Below are 16,208 nucleotides of genomic sequence, written 5' to 3'. Positions count from 1 at the left end.
TCTGATTTGATATAGTCGTTTAATTGAAATATAATACAAGTTGCCTGTAGAGACACCAACTGTATTTACAACATCCCTTTTCGAAATAAAATTACATAACGTCAAAAATGCAGTCACGCGTTACCGGTTGCGCAACTGTGACCTAATTTTAGACAAAGAGAAGAAGGCAAACTGCCGTCAACGTCAGAAGTCGTTGTGGTAACGTTTTCTCGCTCGATATAGAAGCAGTTCTGTCGAATTACGTCCAGTTGTTCTTAACTAAGAGTTGAAAGGATTGCTCATATTTTGTTATTGAAATATGATGAGTGTGCTTGTTCCAAGTGAAAGGCTGCCGTCTTCGGCGGAAGATATGCCTAAGCAGTTAGAATCTGGAAGTGATACAGGTAAAAGCGTCTACAAAAGAAAGCGAAAGAATCGGCGCACAAGACGCCAAAAATGTGCACCGTACTCCGCCAAAAACTTTCTTGGCAGACCCAAGATTAACGCTCCTGCCAATACTACCCAGTTTTTGTTCGACGACAAGGAGCTCGGTTTAGGCTTACTGTTCGACTCGGAAAACGAGTACAGCGACCAGACTAGCGTTCATCTAAACACCAGTTCGGAGAGCGACTGCTTTCGTGCACGCGATGACGTACAACAAGCGGAAGGCGCACACACTCCTGTCTATGACACCTACAACACAAGCGAAGAGACGGACAGATTTCACCAGGAGCAGTTTGAACATATGTACAATGACGTGCGCTCAGAAATGCTTCGCCAGGAGACGGCGGACAGTTTGACGAACCGCTGCATGGAACTGGAGACCGCAATTCATAGCTTCAGGTTCCTGCTTCAAAAAGAAACCGAGAAGAATCGGCAAGTAAAGGAGGTTCAGTTCCTGAAGAAAAGAAATGCACAGCTGGAAGAAGAAAATGCTGCGCTGCGTAGCAGTCAACAGTGCGATCTAAAGACCGTTGACACATTGCAAGAGAATGCAGTCACCTCAAGTCACTGAACACACATCAGGAGTTGAACATCTAAGGAGAAAAGTTGCCCGCTATACAGGAAGGGATGAGGCTTTCCAAGTTGACGGTGCGGTATATTCTTACTCACAAATAGTGAATATACAAAACTTACCTCAATAAACGTGCTTTGGTCTACATAGACCTACTGTTTTATTTTTAACTTGTTTATTTACTGTATTAACATTGCTTTCTACATTACTTATGTGAAGTTTCGTTACCAGATACCTGTTACTGAACTGGTTCGGAGTAACATCCACACCTCTTTGAAAGAACATCTGGTAATAATTTGAAATAGGCTTTATACCTGAATTTTAAATTATTTATTTGCTTTTCATTAATTTCAATTTAAAACGAAAAATGTTTCAAACATTCAATAAAAAAGAACAAAACAATACATTATAAAAACGTGTTCTGAAGAGTCCAAAAATGCTGATAAAAATAATGCCAAATTTAAAAGTACACCAACAAAAATGTGTGTCCACCCACTGAGTATTTTAGCCATTTGCATTGCAGGATATGCTCAAAGGATGACTCGTTACCTACTCAAATGGGAGTGTAACAGCAAATGGTAAGAACCATATTACATAAATATCTGTTTGTTTATAACAGTGTAAAACCAAGTTTAAAGTGCAAAATTATTTTACTGGTTTTGGTGAGTACTGTAACATTTCTCATACACTGCTTTTTTTTAAACAAAACATCAAGCTAATGTTTAATTCACTTGTTTTTAAGGCTTTGCTTCTCAGAAGTGGTGGTTCATGGATACCTTCTTGTTACAGAAATGCAGGCTATATTGTAGACTTATTTTACAAATGCTTTTAGGAAAATTGTTTGTTTTCTGCAATCCATTTTTGCAATCTATACATGTTTTGTATTGTAATAAAATAGCTTAATATTGTTTAAAAAACAGAACTGCTTAGTGCTTACCCTTCTTTTTTTGAACAAAGTAGTTTTTCCCTATTGAGACCACATTGAAAAAAGTCTTCTGGAGTGTTTCTAAAAAATAGGCTTAATTTGTTTTTAATAATACAAATCTTATTAGGTTGTTTGGTTTCCTTACATGATAGTTAAGCTTGCATCACTTTGTAGAAAATGCCTTGCAGTAAATTGGTCATCTGTTTAACAAAAATGTTTTGTTAGTATTTTGTATGTTGATTATATAATATAAAGGAAAATTAGGGGCATTAGACCATAAAATGCATTAATTGTTAGACAGCTGCTAGGTTTAAAATAAATTTGGTATGCAACAAACCTTTGTTAGCATATACAGTACACTGATTAATTATTATCTGCTTAATTAACTGTGATAAAATATACCTTCAACTGCTTTAAGTTTAATTTTTTCTTTTTTGTTGAGTGCAAGTTCTTTTTCAAATTCCGCAACTAAATTCAAACACAAGTTTTACTTAAAATTTTATTTTATTAAAAAAATGCTCTTACACATTAAAAAAATAACAGTTTTTGTCCTTATGTCTAATATTGTAAAATGCTAGTTACTTTTGTGCTGCAAAAGATCTTCTTTAGTTTTTGACAACTGAATTTCACTTGAAATATCTTTGTTCTAAAAAACAGTTGAGTGAAACATTAAATGACAAATTATACTGTACAGTTTTAAGTAACAAATTGTACTTTTTAAATGGGCATGGGGGGGTCCGTGACCACACCCTTAATTGTATTGTTATGAATATTTTATCCACCTAAATGCAAAACTCGTGCGCCACATCAGCACCCAGGAAAATGAAAGTTTTTGCTAAGTTTTTTCGGTTTGTGCCAATTTATAGTAGTATCTCTGTATGTAGCTTTTGTGTTAGGAATAACACAACTGTTTAGTGTTCTTAAAGTTTACATCTTTATGGTGTAACAAATTGTGACATTCATAAAAATATTAAGAAACTGTTTTTGTGTTAGAATAGTTTTTGTATAATAGAAGAAAGGTAGGTTTGCCACAAAGAAAACACAAAATCCTGAAAATAGTAGGTGAATAGAATGACAAGGTATGGAATATTCACTTACGTATAAAGTTGCTGCTAGCTTTAATTCTTCTGTTAGCACTCCAACCTTTTCTGCCCATTTGCTGATGGAACTTATCAATTCCTTTCTCTCCTGATATAAAAAAAATCACTTTATTCATCCTTTGAAGTGAGTTTTTATTTGAAAACAGTCTTGGAACGGTTGGGTTGCGGACTAAATTTTCTCTTTAGCTGTGATAATAAAACTGAACTGACACGCAAGTCGGCTAGATTAACACACTTCTGTAGGTAATTAAAAACACCCTCCGTAAGGTATTTTCTGTTTATTGCACAGGTTGCAGATATGTGATTCTAGTGACATAACCAATTTAAATAAACATGAAGTACGTATAATTCCAACTTGATTCTGTTTCGTGCACACATAAGTCCATTTGTAAGTTTGTTAAAATAATTGTTAGGCGAACGTGATTGAGCTTTTCCATGTTGAGAGTCGTGTAAGTAAACACGGTGGTAGTTGTGGTCAATATCAAAGTATCCTCTCGTAATATAGTTCGGACACCCGGGCTCCGCAATGTATTGTACTTATACTACCACTTGGTATCGACTCCGATCCGATATTACATCCCTCATTGGTATATGCATCGTCAGGAAGTGGTAATTACTTTGCAGTTCAGATAGTTAAATTATTCTAAAAATTACGTCTCGGGATTTCCGATATTTGAATTTTTATTTCGATACACGATATCCTAGATTGAAGTATCGCAATCCAAAACCATATGACTTAACTAGTACGTTGTAACAAGCAAGCAAAATAAATGAAACTCAACGTTCAAAGGTATTTTTATTAGGGTATTACGCCTAAATTATGCTTTAACGACGTTTATAGTTACCCCCGGTTGTTTTAATCTGGAAAATCGCCACGACGGTTTGCAAATCATGGCTTAATTTCCTATATTAATTTGGTATCGAAAAAATCTATTTTAGTCTTGCGATATATAGGGTTAACTACGCCCCGAAATATAGGATACAGGCTTTGGTATCTGAGCTGTGCCATGTTATTTCACTTGTCTTAATCCATTGTTCAGTGTGTAGGTTTAAGCACAATGAAATAATATTTATTGCAATTAAACAAACGACCATCAGTACTTACACAGATACTTACGATACATACATACAATAATTACCTCCGTATAACGTACGCGATCTGGACTCCACAATGAACAGTATGCAAGACTGCTATTTTTGGTATAAAATGAAATCCCTTATATACAGCATTCCAGCTGGCGGTAATTAAATATCGTGACAATGCGGTTCGGCGACGCATCGAAAAAGAGGAAATTCGGACAAACGACGAAAACACGATCAGGCAATAAACTGTCAATTTGATGAATTCACAGAGGCTGGTGTGACGACGTCACAACCGGCCAGCCTGCTTCATTTGGTTGGCCGGGGTTTCAAGCCGGTAACAATATGGAGCGCAAACGCTACAAGTGCTACATGCGACCGTCAGGTACAGTGCTTTTAACCCTTTATTTTACCCTTGTTAAAGAGCCTGCCTTGCCAATTTTATAAGCTTTGTCCAATGCAATGTTTTTTATAACCTTTGCCAACCTTCCGATTTCTGCAAGCTTTCGTTAAACCGTAAATATTCGCTTATTTACAAAAACAAAAATCTGTCACACTCAATTGTTATACATTTCTGTATAAATGCGATTTTTGTGGTTATCTTTCGGTGACAAGTTGTGAGGACCGAGGCTTTGGTGACATAGGGCGATATTAAAATTATGCCCATGGTCTAGTGTTAAACAAATTTTTTACATTGTTGTTTCTGATAGTAACAAACTTCATAGTACGCAGAAATTTTCAGAGGACGTTCACGCCTAACCTCCGAAATATCTTCGTTAGAACCTGGTTAATAACCACTGGACTAACGTAAAAATTAAATGGCTAATGCCACAATGAATTATTTGACTGCTCAATAAAAACATTTTTAAAAGTATGGTTAATTTGTAAAGTGTCCATGTGTTGCATGGCATTCACTATATGGCAACACATGTTACTTTTAGGTTTTGTAATGCAATACAATTCCTGGCAACTGGCTTCAAATAGCCATTGTATTGACGTTTATCATTTGAAATAGTATTTTTTTTATCGCAAAACACTAATGTTAGGAAATTTATTATATAATAAATGTTGATTTGTCACAGAGAGGTATACTATATTCAACCCTCCTATTAAATAGTAATTAAACAAAGTTTGCTACAAATAAATTTAGTTGGCTTTAATTAATTTAAACCATTTTCTTCAGCAGGAAAATGCATAAGGCAATAAATTGAATAAATATTAGGTAAATTAGTTATATATACAACCAACAAAGCCTATATATACATATTTATCTCTCTGCACACTTATTTACTTTCTAATATAAGGTTATGTATTTGTTTTTGCATTCAATTGGTTCAATATTAATAAAATTTGTGTTTGAAAAGATACTCTGCCTTTTGTTTTATGAAAAACACATTTTTCACTGTTATAAGTAGAGTTCTTTCGGATTATTAATTACAGTCTTATATAATGTATTTTTTATTTTTTGAAATTGAAAAATAGAAGATACGGCCTTCAGAGAGTTCACAATTAAATTACAAATAATCATCTTTTCTTATAAAACTGTAAATATAGCAGTATAAAAATAAAACGCCAAATTAATTTGATACCACCTTATAATAGGATGGTTTGTGCAAGAATTTGAGTTTGTTTCCTACTAAAAAATACCACATGAATTAATTGCTAAACACAGTAAACACAAGTGCTGAGTTATTTATATCTTAAAGACATCACTTACATCGTCAGTCTTGCAGTTGTAGTCCACTATTTTTTCGCTGCACCAAGAATTTATTTGTTGAGCCTCTCTCAGCTTTTTAATAGAGCAATCAATTTTGTAATTGGTAATTTTTGAAGTCTCTGTTTCATTTACAACACAAGTTGACAAACGAAAAACTAGATTTGCGTAAGAAGTTTGATAAAAATCTTACCACATAACTTAACAGCATTTCCGCAGACTTCATCGTATCCGGAAGTAACTGTATTTTTTGTGTGTGACATAAATTCATTAGATTCAAAATAAATAAATTTTAATGAAATTGATTTCTTACCTCGAGCTGCTTCTTCAGTTAATCTTCTTTTCACCTTAGTAAAGTCTGATATATCTTCTTGCAAAGCTATAGATTTTGAATCGAGTTCTTGAATAATGCACTTGAAGTTATCAAATTTAAGGGGCTGGATAGTATTCATGATTTGAAATTATCACGTAAGACGTAAGCCTACACTAGAGTCTGGATAACAAATATGATTGTTTTTTAAATTGGCGTCACTTAATTATGCCATTTTGCTTGAGTTTATGTACGGTAGGGTAGACCAACGTTTGTCAAACGATGGAGAATGGCCCTAGAATACCAACTTACTGCACTGGATATACGATTGATGTTTTCTAGTTCCACAAGCAACCCCGCGGGTACACCGCATTATCAGATAATTTATACATTTTGTACAACTTTATAGTGGGACACATTTTTTTTACATTTTTCTATCTCGACCAGGTTAGAGAATGTTTAACTACTACGTTAGCCGGTTAATTACCATAAAGTTAAAAAACTAGCAGGCTACAAAATTATGTTATCAACGTTAAACGAAGCGTGTTAAAATAGTAACTGCAATTAAAATAAAAGTTAGAAAAAAAAAACGCTGTTAGATTTATTTACAATAAATTCATGGTCAAATAAAAGTTATTTCTAACTAAAAAAAATTAGAATCAGCTGACCTTGATATTAATACACTTCAATGGTTTTTTCTGACATGCATGAATAAATGCTTAACAGATAAGATGCCTTGTAACTACAATTTCCCATGAACGTTTGGCGCCGTTCTCTTGTTTTGATGTATGTTGCAGTAAAAACTCCTAGATTTGCTGTCAAAGACTGAATTTCATTATTTGAAATCTTCGTGTATTTGCCTTGGTGGGAAGGGGATTCTTATACCCCACTTTTAAATTTTAATCTGAAGTATAAACCATAAAGATGGTCATTGGCTTGCTAAAGGTTTGTGTTAAATTGTAGGATTTGAACCTCAGGTGTAAAGAAAAAAACATGATTGCGCACTACAGAATATGGCCACATGCAGCACACTCAACATTTGGACCCATTGTATAATAGTGGCTTCCCGCCAGAGATATTTGGCATGAAATGCTTGCCCAAAATCACGCCAAAGATGTTATTTGGGGGTAATACTAATTTATGGAATGATGAATGGTCGGAACGCTCACTAATTTAAGTGTTGCCCCATTAAAACAATTATTAAACCAACGCACAATATTTGAGTTTGGGTGAAGGTGGGTCAAGTGTTATTATATTTAATAATAATACTGTGAGCGTTCCGACCATTCATCATTCCGTAAATTAGTGTTACCCGTTATTTGGTGTTGAATATCGCCCGCCTAGTGAATTTACAAAAAAAAATTTGTTTCTGGCATAGGATTTAGCCTAAAATAATTTGGACATGAATCTTTGGCGGCCACAAATTATAAAATACAGTCAGGCATTTGGTTAGAAAGTGACATGACATGCAGCAATGCGTATGTGATGCAGAAAACCCGCTTTGCAATGTAATGAAATACATTCCTCTCTTTTACGCAACAAACAATACATATCATTTTAACCAGGCATCATGTTTAAAGTAAATTTTAGGGCAATTAAACAACTTGTTAGTTCCACTGATAAAAGTATCCATTCTTCATTTACAACTCCTGGTGTTGTATCTACTTTTCAAACAAATGGATTTCAGTGCTACTGGAGAAGTAGAAAGCATCACAATGGAAATTATTATAGAAGAAAGGAGAGAGATTGGTCTATGAACATGTTATCTGTTGGATTAATTGGTGGAAGCGCAATTGCCATTTATATTAAAAATAAAACAGTTTTGTGTCACCGCAGACAAGAGGACGATCAAATAGTATGTTAACCTTTCTTTATATTGTGAAGTTTAGATGTGGACATATTTTATTATTTTTCTCTTTCTCTCAGGATAAAAAATGGAAAAACATCAGCATAACATTGTACCAATACCAAACTTGCCCGTTTTCTTCTAAAGCTAGGTATTTTTTACATGCGTATAATATTCCCTTTACCAGTGTAGAAGTTCACCCTATCTATAAAAGTGAAATAAAGTTTTCAAAATACAAAAAAGTTCCGATTGTTACAATAGAAAAAGATGGACAAATGGAGGTAAGCCCTTTTTCTTGCTATATAAGGTGAAAGTATGATTATTTAAATGACTATATACAACTTTTTTAAGTAATTATTATTCTGTTCCCACAGCAACTGAATGACTCCTCCTTAATTATCAGCATTCTCTCAAGCTACATGATAAATGAAAACTTGACAGTTTCAGAAATTTTAAGGCGATACCCAGAGACAAGCATTACGGAGGACAATGGAAAAAACAAAACAGTTATTTTAAATAAACACTGGTTGGTACACGATGAACCAGAGCTTTCAGAAGATAATAAGAAAGACCCAAGAAGGTGATATAGAATAACATTCACTTCATCTGTATATAGGATTAACAAAGCAAATAAATAAAAAGTAGCAACAATGTTTTTAAAGTTGTTCAGACAGACTTTACAAACTTGTCTTATTTTGAACAAACAATTAGATACAAAGCTAATTATTTTTTCAAGCCTTAAATATTTTGCTCAAGCAAATGTTTTGCTAAGCAGTGTATAATAGAGTGATTTGGCTTATTAGTCATTATGTTTATTAGATATACCTTATTTTAACACATGATTAAAAACAAGACTAATTATTACAACCTGACAGTGCAAATATATTGCTTTACAGTGAGGAGTCGCAATGGCGGCAGTGGGCGGATGATTATTTAGTTCATCTTATATCTCCAAATGTGTACAGGACATTTCCAGAGGCCCTACAAGCATTTGATTGTCATGTCAAACAAGGTAGATTTAAAGGAACTTGGGAAGGCATTGTAGCTAAATATGGGGGAGCAGTGGCCATGTGGGCAATTGCTAAGAAGTTAAAGAAAAAGTAAGTTGTCTGGGGTAAATAATTCTTAGTAGATTTGGTTATAATGCTAGCTAAACCTTGCGTAATCCTATATTTGTTGTGGGTAACATAACCAAGCTTTGAAAAACCCAAACCTTTTGTGACCACAATTCTAGACTTAAAACACACAAATATCTTTAATTGGTCACCAGATACAAGCTAAAGGAAAATGTTAGAATTGATTTGTACGAAGCATGCAACAGTTGGATTAAAGCAATTGGAAAACATCGAAAATTTATGGGAGGGGACAAACCAAACCTTGCCGACATTGTGAGTATACAATATAGATGTAGCACAGCTGATCCGATGATTTGCATTTTTTTGTTTTGTTGACAGGCAAAACATATCATAGTTTATTCTAACAGGTTTCTTAAAAGTGTAATTGTTAAAAACCTTTTTTGTCTACATAGAACCATTTTAATAAATCAAATTTTAAAAACATGTATATTGCAATCCAATAGGTATACAAATGAGGTATAATAAGAACTTCTGTATTAATGGTATATTTCAGTCTGTATTTGGAGTGTTATCTGTCATGGAAAACCTGGATTCCTTTAATGATGTCTTGACACACTCTCGGTTAAAGAAATGGTATTATCTTACAAAAAAGGCAATTGAAGATCATGATGTACAACAGTTGTTACTTAAAAAATAAAGTTTAACAGTGATATTTAAACACATTGTGTTGTGTACTTTCTTGGTGAAATGTTTTCTGAAAACCGTTCTGTAATGTTTGGCAGACGAGGATGCGCATATTGCATATATTCCGTAAAAGAGCAGCACTTTGTTTTGAACATTAAACTGTTTTTTTCTTTACTGAACCATCTTGCATTCCAAAGAATACTGCATTGGCCATGTCAACAAATAAGCCTGTTTCAACAACACCTAGAAAATATATACTAAATAAGATAACCATTAATTCGAAATGGCTCATATATGTCATATACCTACCCGGTATTAGTTTTATTGTTCGGTGGACTTCTTTCCAGTTGAATTTACCTTCAAATTTCCAATCTAATATAAAGTTACCATTATCCGTTACGACAGGTCCCTGTAAGAATAAGTTAGTTAAGTTTTCTTACATTTGATATTTAATGATTTCCTTACAGCTTTGCTTTTTGCCATCCGTAATTCAGCTAAACCTCCATAGCGTGATTGGATTGTATGGGTAATTGGACCCCTTGCCATTGGTAGAACTTCAATAGGGACCCCTTTTTTCCATTGATCACCTAAAGAGGCTGAATCTTTCCTGTAACAAATCAACTATATAAAAAAAAGTTTACCCAATTTGAAGATTTTTACATCAAACCAATTTGAAGTACCTGTAATCTGCAATCACGATAAATTGACTGGCAGCTGCAGCTACAACCTTCTCTTGTGTTAGGCAACCCCTGTAAGATAAAACAGTAAAACGAGGCATTTTAAAAATCCATGGAAAACATACCCTCCTCCTTTGATAAGAACAAAATCTTTGTCCACCTCGTCAGCACCATCTATTGCAACATCCAGGACTGGGTGTCTATCCAAACTACTCAGAATCAATTCATTGCTAACTATAAGCTCACTTGCTTGAAAGGAGGTCGGGACACATATCAGCTTTAGGTTTTCTGTTTTGACCCTTTGGGCTGCATGTTTACATATTGCAAATTAAAAAAGCGAATGAAACTGTTAACAGAAATGCATTGCAACTTGCCTATTCGTTCAACTGCAAAAGCTATGGTTGACCCGCTTCCAATTCCAACTTTTTGACCATCCTTGGACATTAAGCAAATTGTTAAAATTCATTAAAAAAGACTACATTAGCAATAGGCACTTACTATAACGTACTGGTCTACGGCAGCACGTGCCGCTTCTCTTTTGGCAGCGTCAACCAAAGAAGCTGCGGAAACGTTTGCCATTTCTCTGATGAGTGTTGTAATATGGTTGTTATAAAACGTGCGCAACATATATCGACAACTTTTAGCGTTCGTGGAAGCAATGCACCAACAGACCAGTTAGAATTTTCGTTTGTGATTGTATGGCATGGTCAGTCATTCATCCGTAGCGCGAAATCGAGCTGTTTTCAGGCAAAATTATTTTTTTTATGGAAACCGTTTACCACCGCAGTTTAAACTAATGCTAAAGTTTTCCAATGGGATGGTTTCCACCACTTGTTTTTTATGACAAACTTCAACAATATTGGATTTGATAAAGTTTTCAAAATGCTTAAAACTGTTTTAAAAGCTATGTTACCCTCTCTAGTCGGAAATCAAATATCAAAATTAACTAACTGTACCCTCAGGATTATATATTATAGGGCTCTATAAACATACAACAAGGTTTCAACCATTTTACCAGAGTAGAAAGGGGTATTATAACCATATGGTCGAAACCCATAAAATATCGATTTATAATTGGATAAATAATTAGGCCTAGTCTCAGCTGTTTCAAAAACTAAATAAAGCTAAAAAGTACAAACAAGCGCCAATTTTAGGTTTCATTTTTCGCTCTCTTATCAGCTATTGCAAAGGGGTACAATTATCAGAACTTTGATCGGCCGAAAAAACAGAAGATAAAGGAATACAATACGTTTTCGGCGCTTTCGGTACGTTTCATCATACAGAACATCGCTTCTTTTCTGCTGGCTGCCTCGGATTTTTGCGGATGTTGTCTATTGTCATCTACATATATTTTGTAGGTGTGCCTGATTTTTTTTGCTCTGTTGGTGTGCCGCAAGTGAAAAAGGTTGCGGAGCACTGGGGAACATGAATATCGGGGTATAAAAAATATGTGCATTTTTATTTTGTGTGTGCCCAAAGAGTCACGTGTTGTGGTCTCCTTGTAAATTACAAACCTTTTAATTTACAAGGAGAGCGACGCATCGGGCACACCATTTTAGTACAAATTAGACTTATTTTTAATACGGTAGCAAAAAATATTTATGTATGCAGACACTGGTTGCTACATGCTAGTATACTAAAATGCTTAAAAAAGTCATACATCGTTGTAAAAAATTGTTTGTGGAGTTTATTTGTTATTTATTATGGCCCACCGAGAACTGCTTAGTTGTTGTTTTTGGCCCGCGACGAGGGAAATTTTGCTGGCCTGTCCATTTTATGGTAAAACTGTGGTAAACGGTAAAAAAAACTTACACATTTCGTTTCGCCGAAGGATGATCCATGGAGTATGGTGTGGGGCACGAGATTAGTTTGATTGAACTTCTGACTCTCGTTTTAAGGTTGCGTGGGTATAACTCGTTAGCCAACCACAATACCTCTGGTGATTATTAATTGTATTATCTGATAAGCGAAACCCCCAGTTGAAACTATAGAAGGCGGACAATCAACACTGTTAACAACACAGCGCTGTGAACAGCACAGCGCTGTCAACCGCACAACACGTTAACTGAGAAGAGTTTTCATTTACAAGCGGACAGCGGCCTAAGTAGCCACAGACAATCGAACTGCTGACCGCCGAGATAATCGCTGAACAGCACATTTAGCATTTACACTTTGGTGCGAGTAAACAATAAATCTGGGGCATAAGCCGTTACAGCGCAAATTGCACAATAAACACAAAATCTCTTAGTCGGTAAATAGCCGTGCGCTACAATGGAATGGAGAATGGACCAAAATCGGTCCGCTTGTCTCAGCGCTAGCGTGGTGGATTGTTTAGTGCAGGCCTGCACAGTGCACAACATACGAGCAACCTTTTATTGCAGACCAAGATGTAACAATATTTTTCGAACTACAGTAATTGGTGCTGGTGTAGAATCCTACCACAACCCACATTATTTGGGTTCGGGTTACCGTCTGGGTTTGGGCAGGTCAAGCAAGCATTATTATTACATAATAAATACAACAATAATACTTGACTCAAACACACCCTAACCCCAATATTGTGCGTTGATATAATAATTCTTTGAATGCTGTGGTAGTAGGACTCTAGACTAGGGTTCCTCTTTTTCCTGGATTTTTTTACTCCCGAGAAAAGGGATTGAAAATGAAAATTTCTGGGAATCCTGACGAAATTATATGACTTTTTGTGCCTAATTACATCATTATGATGTTTAAAATTACTTTTGATTTGCTCCAAATATCATTTATGTTCTGTAGTATTGCTTCTGCAATCTTACAAGACATTCTCATATTAAAGGCTCCACCCTTAAAACAAGCGCCAGTATCAGTGTAATGGTTAATGAACCACAAAAATAAACATTGTTTTTTTATTTGGCACCTGAAGAAAAAACAGTTTAACTTAATTAATTTGTATTCGTAAAATAAATTTAATTCCTTTTTTTGGCTGCTAAGCACAAATAAAGCAACTCAGACAACGACTTTAATAGGTTTGGTCATATTTTTTTCTTTATATTAGTCAAAAACGACAAGTTTTTTGAAATTTTTGCTTCAATGTTGCTGAATAACCGGGATTATAAAAAAATTCCTGTGATTGGTGATGGTGATTTCGTGAGGATTTCTTGTTGAAACATTCTCGGAGAGGATCCCTACAAGGCCAGCACCAACATAGTTTTTTATTTTTCACTGCTGTCAACGATTTAAAAAAATATTTTTTTAATTGTTATTTCACTTTGCCAGTACCAAATCAAGTGACTAGTGGCTTTTTTTCCTGGATGATGGTAAGCATTTCCAGTTTTGCATGCTGTTTTTTTTTTGTAATTCCTAAAAAATATTTTTTTTGTGCTGAGTGCTTACTAGTTTAGGTAAGGTCACTAAGGTGTTCAAAACAAGTTCCCCTTTGTAATGAAATATCACAGTTGAGTAATATATCAAACTTTAAAAAACATACTCTGTGATAAAAAGTCAGTCTGCACTGGCAGGTGCACACAAAATTACGAAATTGGTGTGCACTTTTGAATTTGTATATTAAACTTATATTTTGAAAATGGGGGTTTGAATTGCTAAGATGTCCAACCTCGAGTGTGCACAAAAACATGATTGCATACATCTGCACACCCGAGATCACAGCGTGAAGTGCCATGAATTCCGACTAGATAGTGGGCACTTTTGTGTGTTCATTTTTAAATAATGCCAGCATAACATCCAAATGCAGGTTTAGTATAAAAAATACTGTTATAGGTGTTTGTATGTGTTTAGACAAATGTTTTATCACATCTCTTTGGAACATGAGATTTTGCTACACCCAAGATATTTCGGACCAAATTTATTGGAAACTGTGAAGCAAAAGCTATTTACTGAAGTGGAGGGCACCTGTACCGGAAAGTATGGATTTATTATTGCAGTTACCACCATTGATAACATTGGAGATGGGGCAATACAACCAAGCAGGGGATTTGTACTATATCCAATAAAATATAGAGCGATTGTATTTAGACCATTTAAAGGAGAAGTTGTTGATGCTGTAGTAACACAAGTTAACAAGGTTGGACTGTTCACAGAAATTGGACCAATGTCTTGTTTCATTTCACGGCACTCAATTCCTGCAGATATGAAATTTGATCCTGAGTCACATCCACCTTGTTACAAGACTGACGACGAAGACATTGTTATTCAACAGGATGATGAAATACGGCTAAAAATTGTGGGAACTAGAGTTGATGCTAATGACATTTTTGCAATAGGCTCTTTGATGGATGATTATTTGGGCCTTATAAGTTGAAATGTATGTTTTTTTAAACTGGTTGTATGTTTTATTTTGTAAATTGTCCTTAGCCTTTTGACAATGTTAAAAATTTCTACTTTGTCATAACTGTATGACATGCATGTATTTTAATATGCTTGCATTTTTCATATTTTTCAGGTCACAGACTAGTTATTTTTATGAATTTTTTTTTACAATTTTTTCAGAAACATAGCAACTTACTTTGTTGCTTGTAAGTTGTAATGATGATAGATGTCAGTTAAAATTGTCAACTGTGTAAAGATGTTGGGATTTATAAACTGAATATAACTTGCTAAGATTTATATTTCCTTTTTACTTCCTTTCAGGCAACTTTTCACACAAAGCATATATCTAACGTCTAAAGTGCACCTCAGCATAATAATCCATCAGCCCACAACTATAATTTTTCAAATTAGGATAAAATACTCTACTGGAAACATTTATTGTTTGTTAGTATTTATGAATATCTAACAACAACAAGTGATATAATTAAACTTTTTAGGGGGTAATTATCAAAACTCACACACTTTTAACCAGGGAGTCGAACCGGAACTTTATGAACCGGTTTTGGGTCAATATTTTCAGAACCGTAACCGAACCTGAACCATTTTTTGTAAGATTTTAAAGAGCTGAACGGGAACTGAACCGATTAATTTGATAAAACTTGAACCTTAACCGACATGCCCTGGCTGCCAAATCCTATACACAAAAAGCTGTTCACTCCAGCATGACGTCACAACTTGAATTTTACAGAGTCAAATTACGCCATGTTCGAAATTTTATGAACAAATATTAATTGAATAAAACGTGGATTTTTTTGTTTTTCCGATGTTTTAATAATGAATTGCTGTTTTTTTAATACGTCACACAACTTAGATTAAATGACTTTATTGGGCTATAATTTAAAGATTCTTCTCTACATATATTGACCCACATTTTTAGATTTAACGCAACTTATATTGTATCCGAACCGGAACTGAACCGGATTCCGAAAAAAAAACTACTATGTAAATGTACCAAAATTATTAATTTGTAATTAATACTGTTTATTTAAGTCCTAAAATGCTTGTGTGTATGCCTATTGGTAATAAAAATACTGTATTCCGAATTTCGGAATCCGAAATTACAAAAAGTTTAGCGGCACACTTGACAATCTCTCGAGGCATACTAGTGTGCCCCGCCACACAGTTTGGGAATCACTGCTCTTAGGAGACTCTTAACAAAACAGCGAGTTTAAAAGTCGTTACTTTTTAAGCTTGACAAAAACAGTAATATCAACGGTCGTACAGGTTACTGTGACCTGCTAAGCCAAGTGCGCGCTATTTAGCTTAGTTTTTAGTCATTACATTTAGGAAAGAAAACTTAACTTTGGAATTTGAACATACAAGATTGGTGAAGAGCATACTGCATAATGTATTCTTACATTTTGTTCAAGCACGCAAAATTGAAGTAGATAAATCCAATTTATCGGGCTTTTTAACAACGCCAGAGTAGTCCTTTAA

At 34.6% G+C, this 16,208-nt stretch overlaps 4 protein-coding genes across 6 annotated transcripts; 3 read left to right on the top strand and 1 right to left on the bottom strand.

Annotated features, from left to right (window-relative positions):
- The first annotated feature begins 223 nt into the window (after positions 1–223).
- LOC146163939 (uncharacterized) lies at positions 224–2,454 on the top strand. Of its 3 annotated transcripts, XM_083383147.1 has the most exons (4): positions 224–1,071; positions 1,226–1,282; positions 1,518–1,572; positions 1,737–2,454. In XM_083383147.1, exon 1 carries the CDS (start codon positions 299–301, stop codon positions 992–994), a length of 696 nt encoding a protein of 231 aa, XP_083239273.1. In that variant the 5' UTR covers positions 224–298; the 3' UTR covers positions 995–1,071; positions 1,226–1,282; positions 1,518–1,572; positions 1,737–2,454. The 3 variants fall into 3 exon arrangements, with proteins under 3 accessions (XP_083239273.1, XP_083239272.1, XP_083239271.1); XM_083383146.1 differs by having other exon boundaries at positions 224–1,282; positions 1,737–2,453; XM_083383145.1 differs by having other exon boundaries at positions 224–1,572; positions 1,737–2,452.
- A 5,238-nt stretch (positions 2,455–7,692) lies between these two features.
- On the top strand, positions 7,693–11,020 carry LOC146163938 (prostaglandin E synthase 2-like). Its single transcript, XM_083383135.1, has 6 exons — positions 7,693–7,978; positions 8,050–8,250; positions 8,344–8,549; positions 8,866–9,069; positions 9,240–9,357; positions 9,599–11,020. The coding sequence occupies exons 1-6, from the start codon at positions 7,694–7,696 to the stop codon at positions 9,740–9,742; spliced, it is 1,158 nt and encodes a 385-aa protein (XP_083239261.1). The 5' UTR covers position 7,693; the 3' UTR covers positions 9,743–11,020.
- On the bottom strand, positions 8,408–11,087 carry LOC146163937 (ribose-5-phosphate isomerase-like). The gene is made up of 7 exons (XM_083383142.1): positions 10,905–11,087; positions 10,781–10,841; positions 10,532–10,712; positions 10,410–10,478; positions 10,195–10,336; positions 10,039–10,138; positions 8,408–9,972 (listed from the first exon to the last, which is right to left on the bottom strand). Exons 1-7 carry the CDS (start codon positions 11,031–11,033, stop codon positions 9,884–9,886), a joined length of 771 nt encoding a protein of 256 aa, XP_083239268.1. The 5' UTR covers positions 11,034–11,087; the 3' UTR covers positions 8,408–9,883.
- Positions 11,088–13,593: 2,506 nt separating this feature from the next.
- Positions 13,594–15,793, top strand: LOC146163936 (DNA-directed RNA polymerase II subunit RPB7). The gene is made up of 2 exons (XM_083383151.1): positions 13,594–13,702; positions 14,181–15,793. The coding sequence occupies exon 2, from the start codon at positions 14,185–14,187 to the stop codon at positions 14,701–14,703; it is 519 nt and encodes a 172-aa protein (XP_083239277.1). The 5' UTR covers positions 13,594–13,702; positions 14,181–14,184; the 3' UTR covers positions 14,704–15,793.
- The last annotated feature ends 415 nt before the right edge of the window (positions 15,794–16,208 follow it).

Source organism: Ascidiella aspersa, chromosome 2 (assembly GCF_963924565.1).
Source record: "Ascidiella aspersa chromosome 2, kaAscAspe10.2, whole genome shotgun sequence".
Lineage (NCBI taxonomy): Eukaryota > Metazoa > Chordata > Ascidiacea > Phlebobranchia > Ascidiidae > Ascidiella > Ascidiella aspersa.
This window is presented reverse-complemented; position numbering and strand designations above follow the sequence as displayed.

What these genes read in the sequence shown, in the direction of transcription:
- LOC146163939 (XM_083383147.1), top strand. Translation starts at nt 299, where the DNA reads ATGATGAGTGTGCTTGTTCCAAGTGAAAGGCTGCCGTCTTCGGCGGAA.
- LOC146163938 (XM_083383135.1), top strand. Translation starts at nt 7,694, where the DNA reads ATGTTTAAAGTAAATTTTAGGGCAATTAAACAACTTGTTAGTTCCACT. An exon ending in AATAAGAAAGACCCAAGAAG is followed by an intron (nt 8,550 to 8,865) that starts GTGATATAGAAT and finishes ATTGCTTTACAG; the next exon opens with TGAGGAGTCGCAATGGCGGC. An exon ending in GCTAAGAAGTTAAAGAAAAA is followed by an intron (nt 9,070 to 9,239) that starts GTAAGTTGTCTG and finishes ATTGGTCACCAG; the next exon opens with ATACAAGCTAAAGGAAAATG.
- LOC146163937 (XM_083383142.1), bottom strand. Translation starts at nt 11,033, where the DNA reads ATGTTGCGCACGTTTTATAACAACCATATTACAACACTCATCAGAGAA. An exon ending in CCGTAGACCAGTACGTTATA is followed by an intron (nt 10,842 to 10,904) that starts GTAAGTGCCTAT and finishes TTAATGTCCAAG; the next exon opens with GATGGTCAAAAAGTTGGAAT. An exon ending in TTTTGCAGTTGAACGAATAG is followed by an intron (nt 10,713 to 10,780) that starts GCAAGTTGCAAT and finishes GTAAACATGCAG; the next exon opens with CCCAAAGGGTCAAAACAGAA.
- LOC146163936 (XM_083383151.1), top strand. Translation starts at nt 14,185, where the DNA reads ATGTTTTATCACATCTCTTTGGAACATGAGATTTTGCTACACCCAAGA.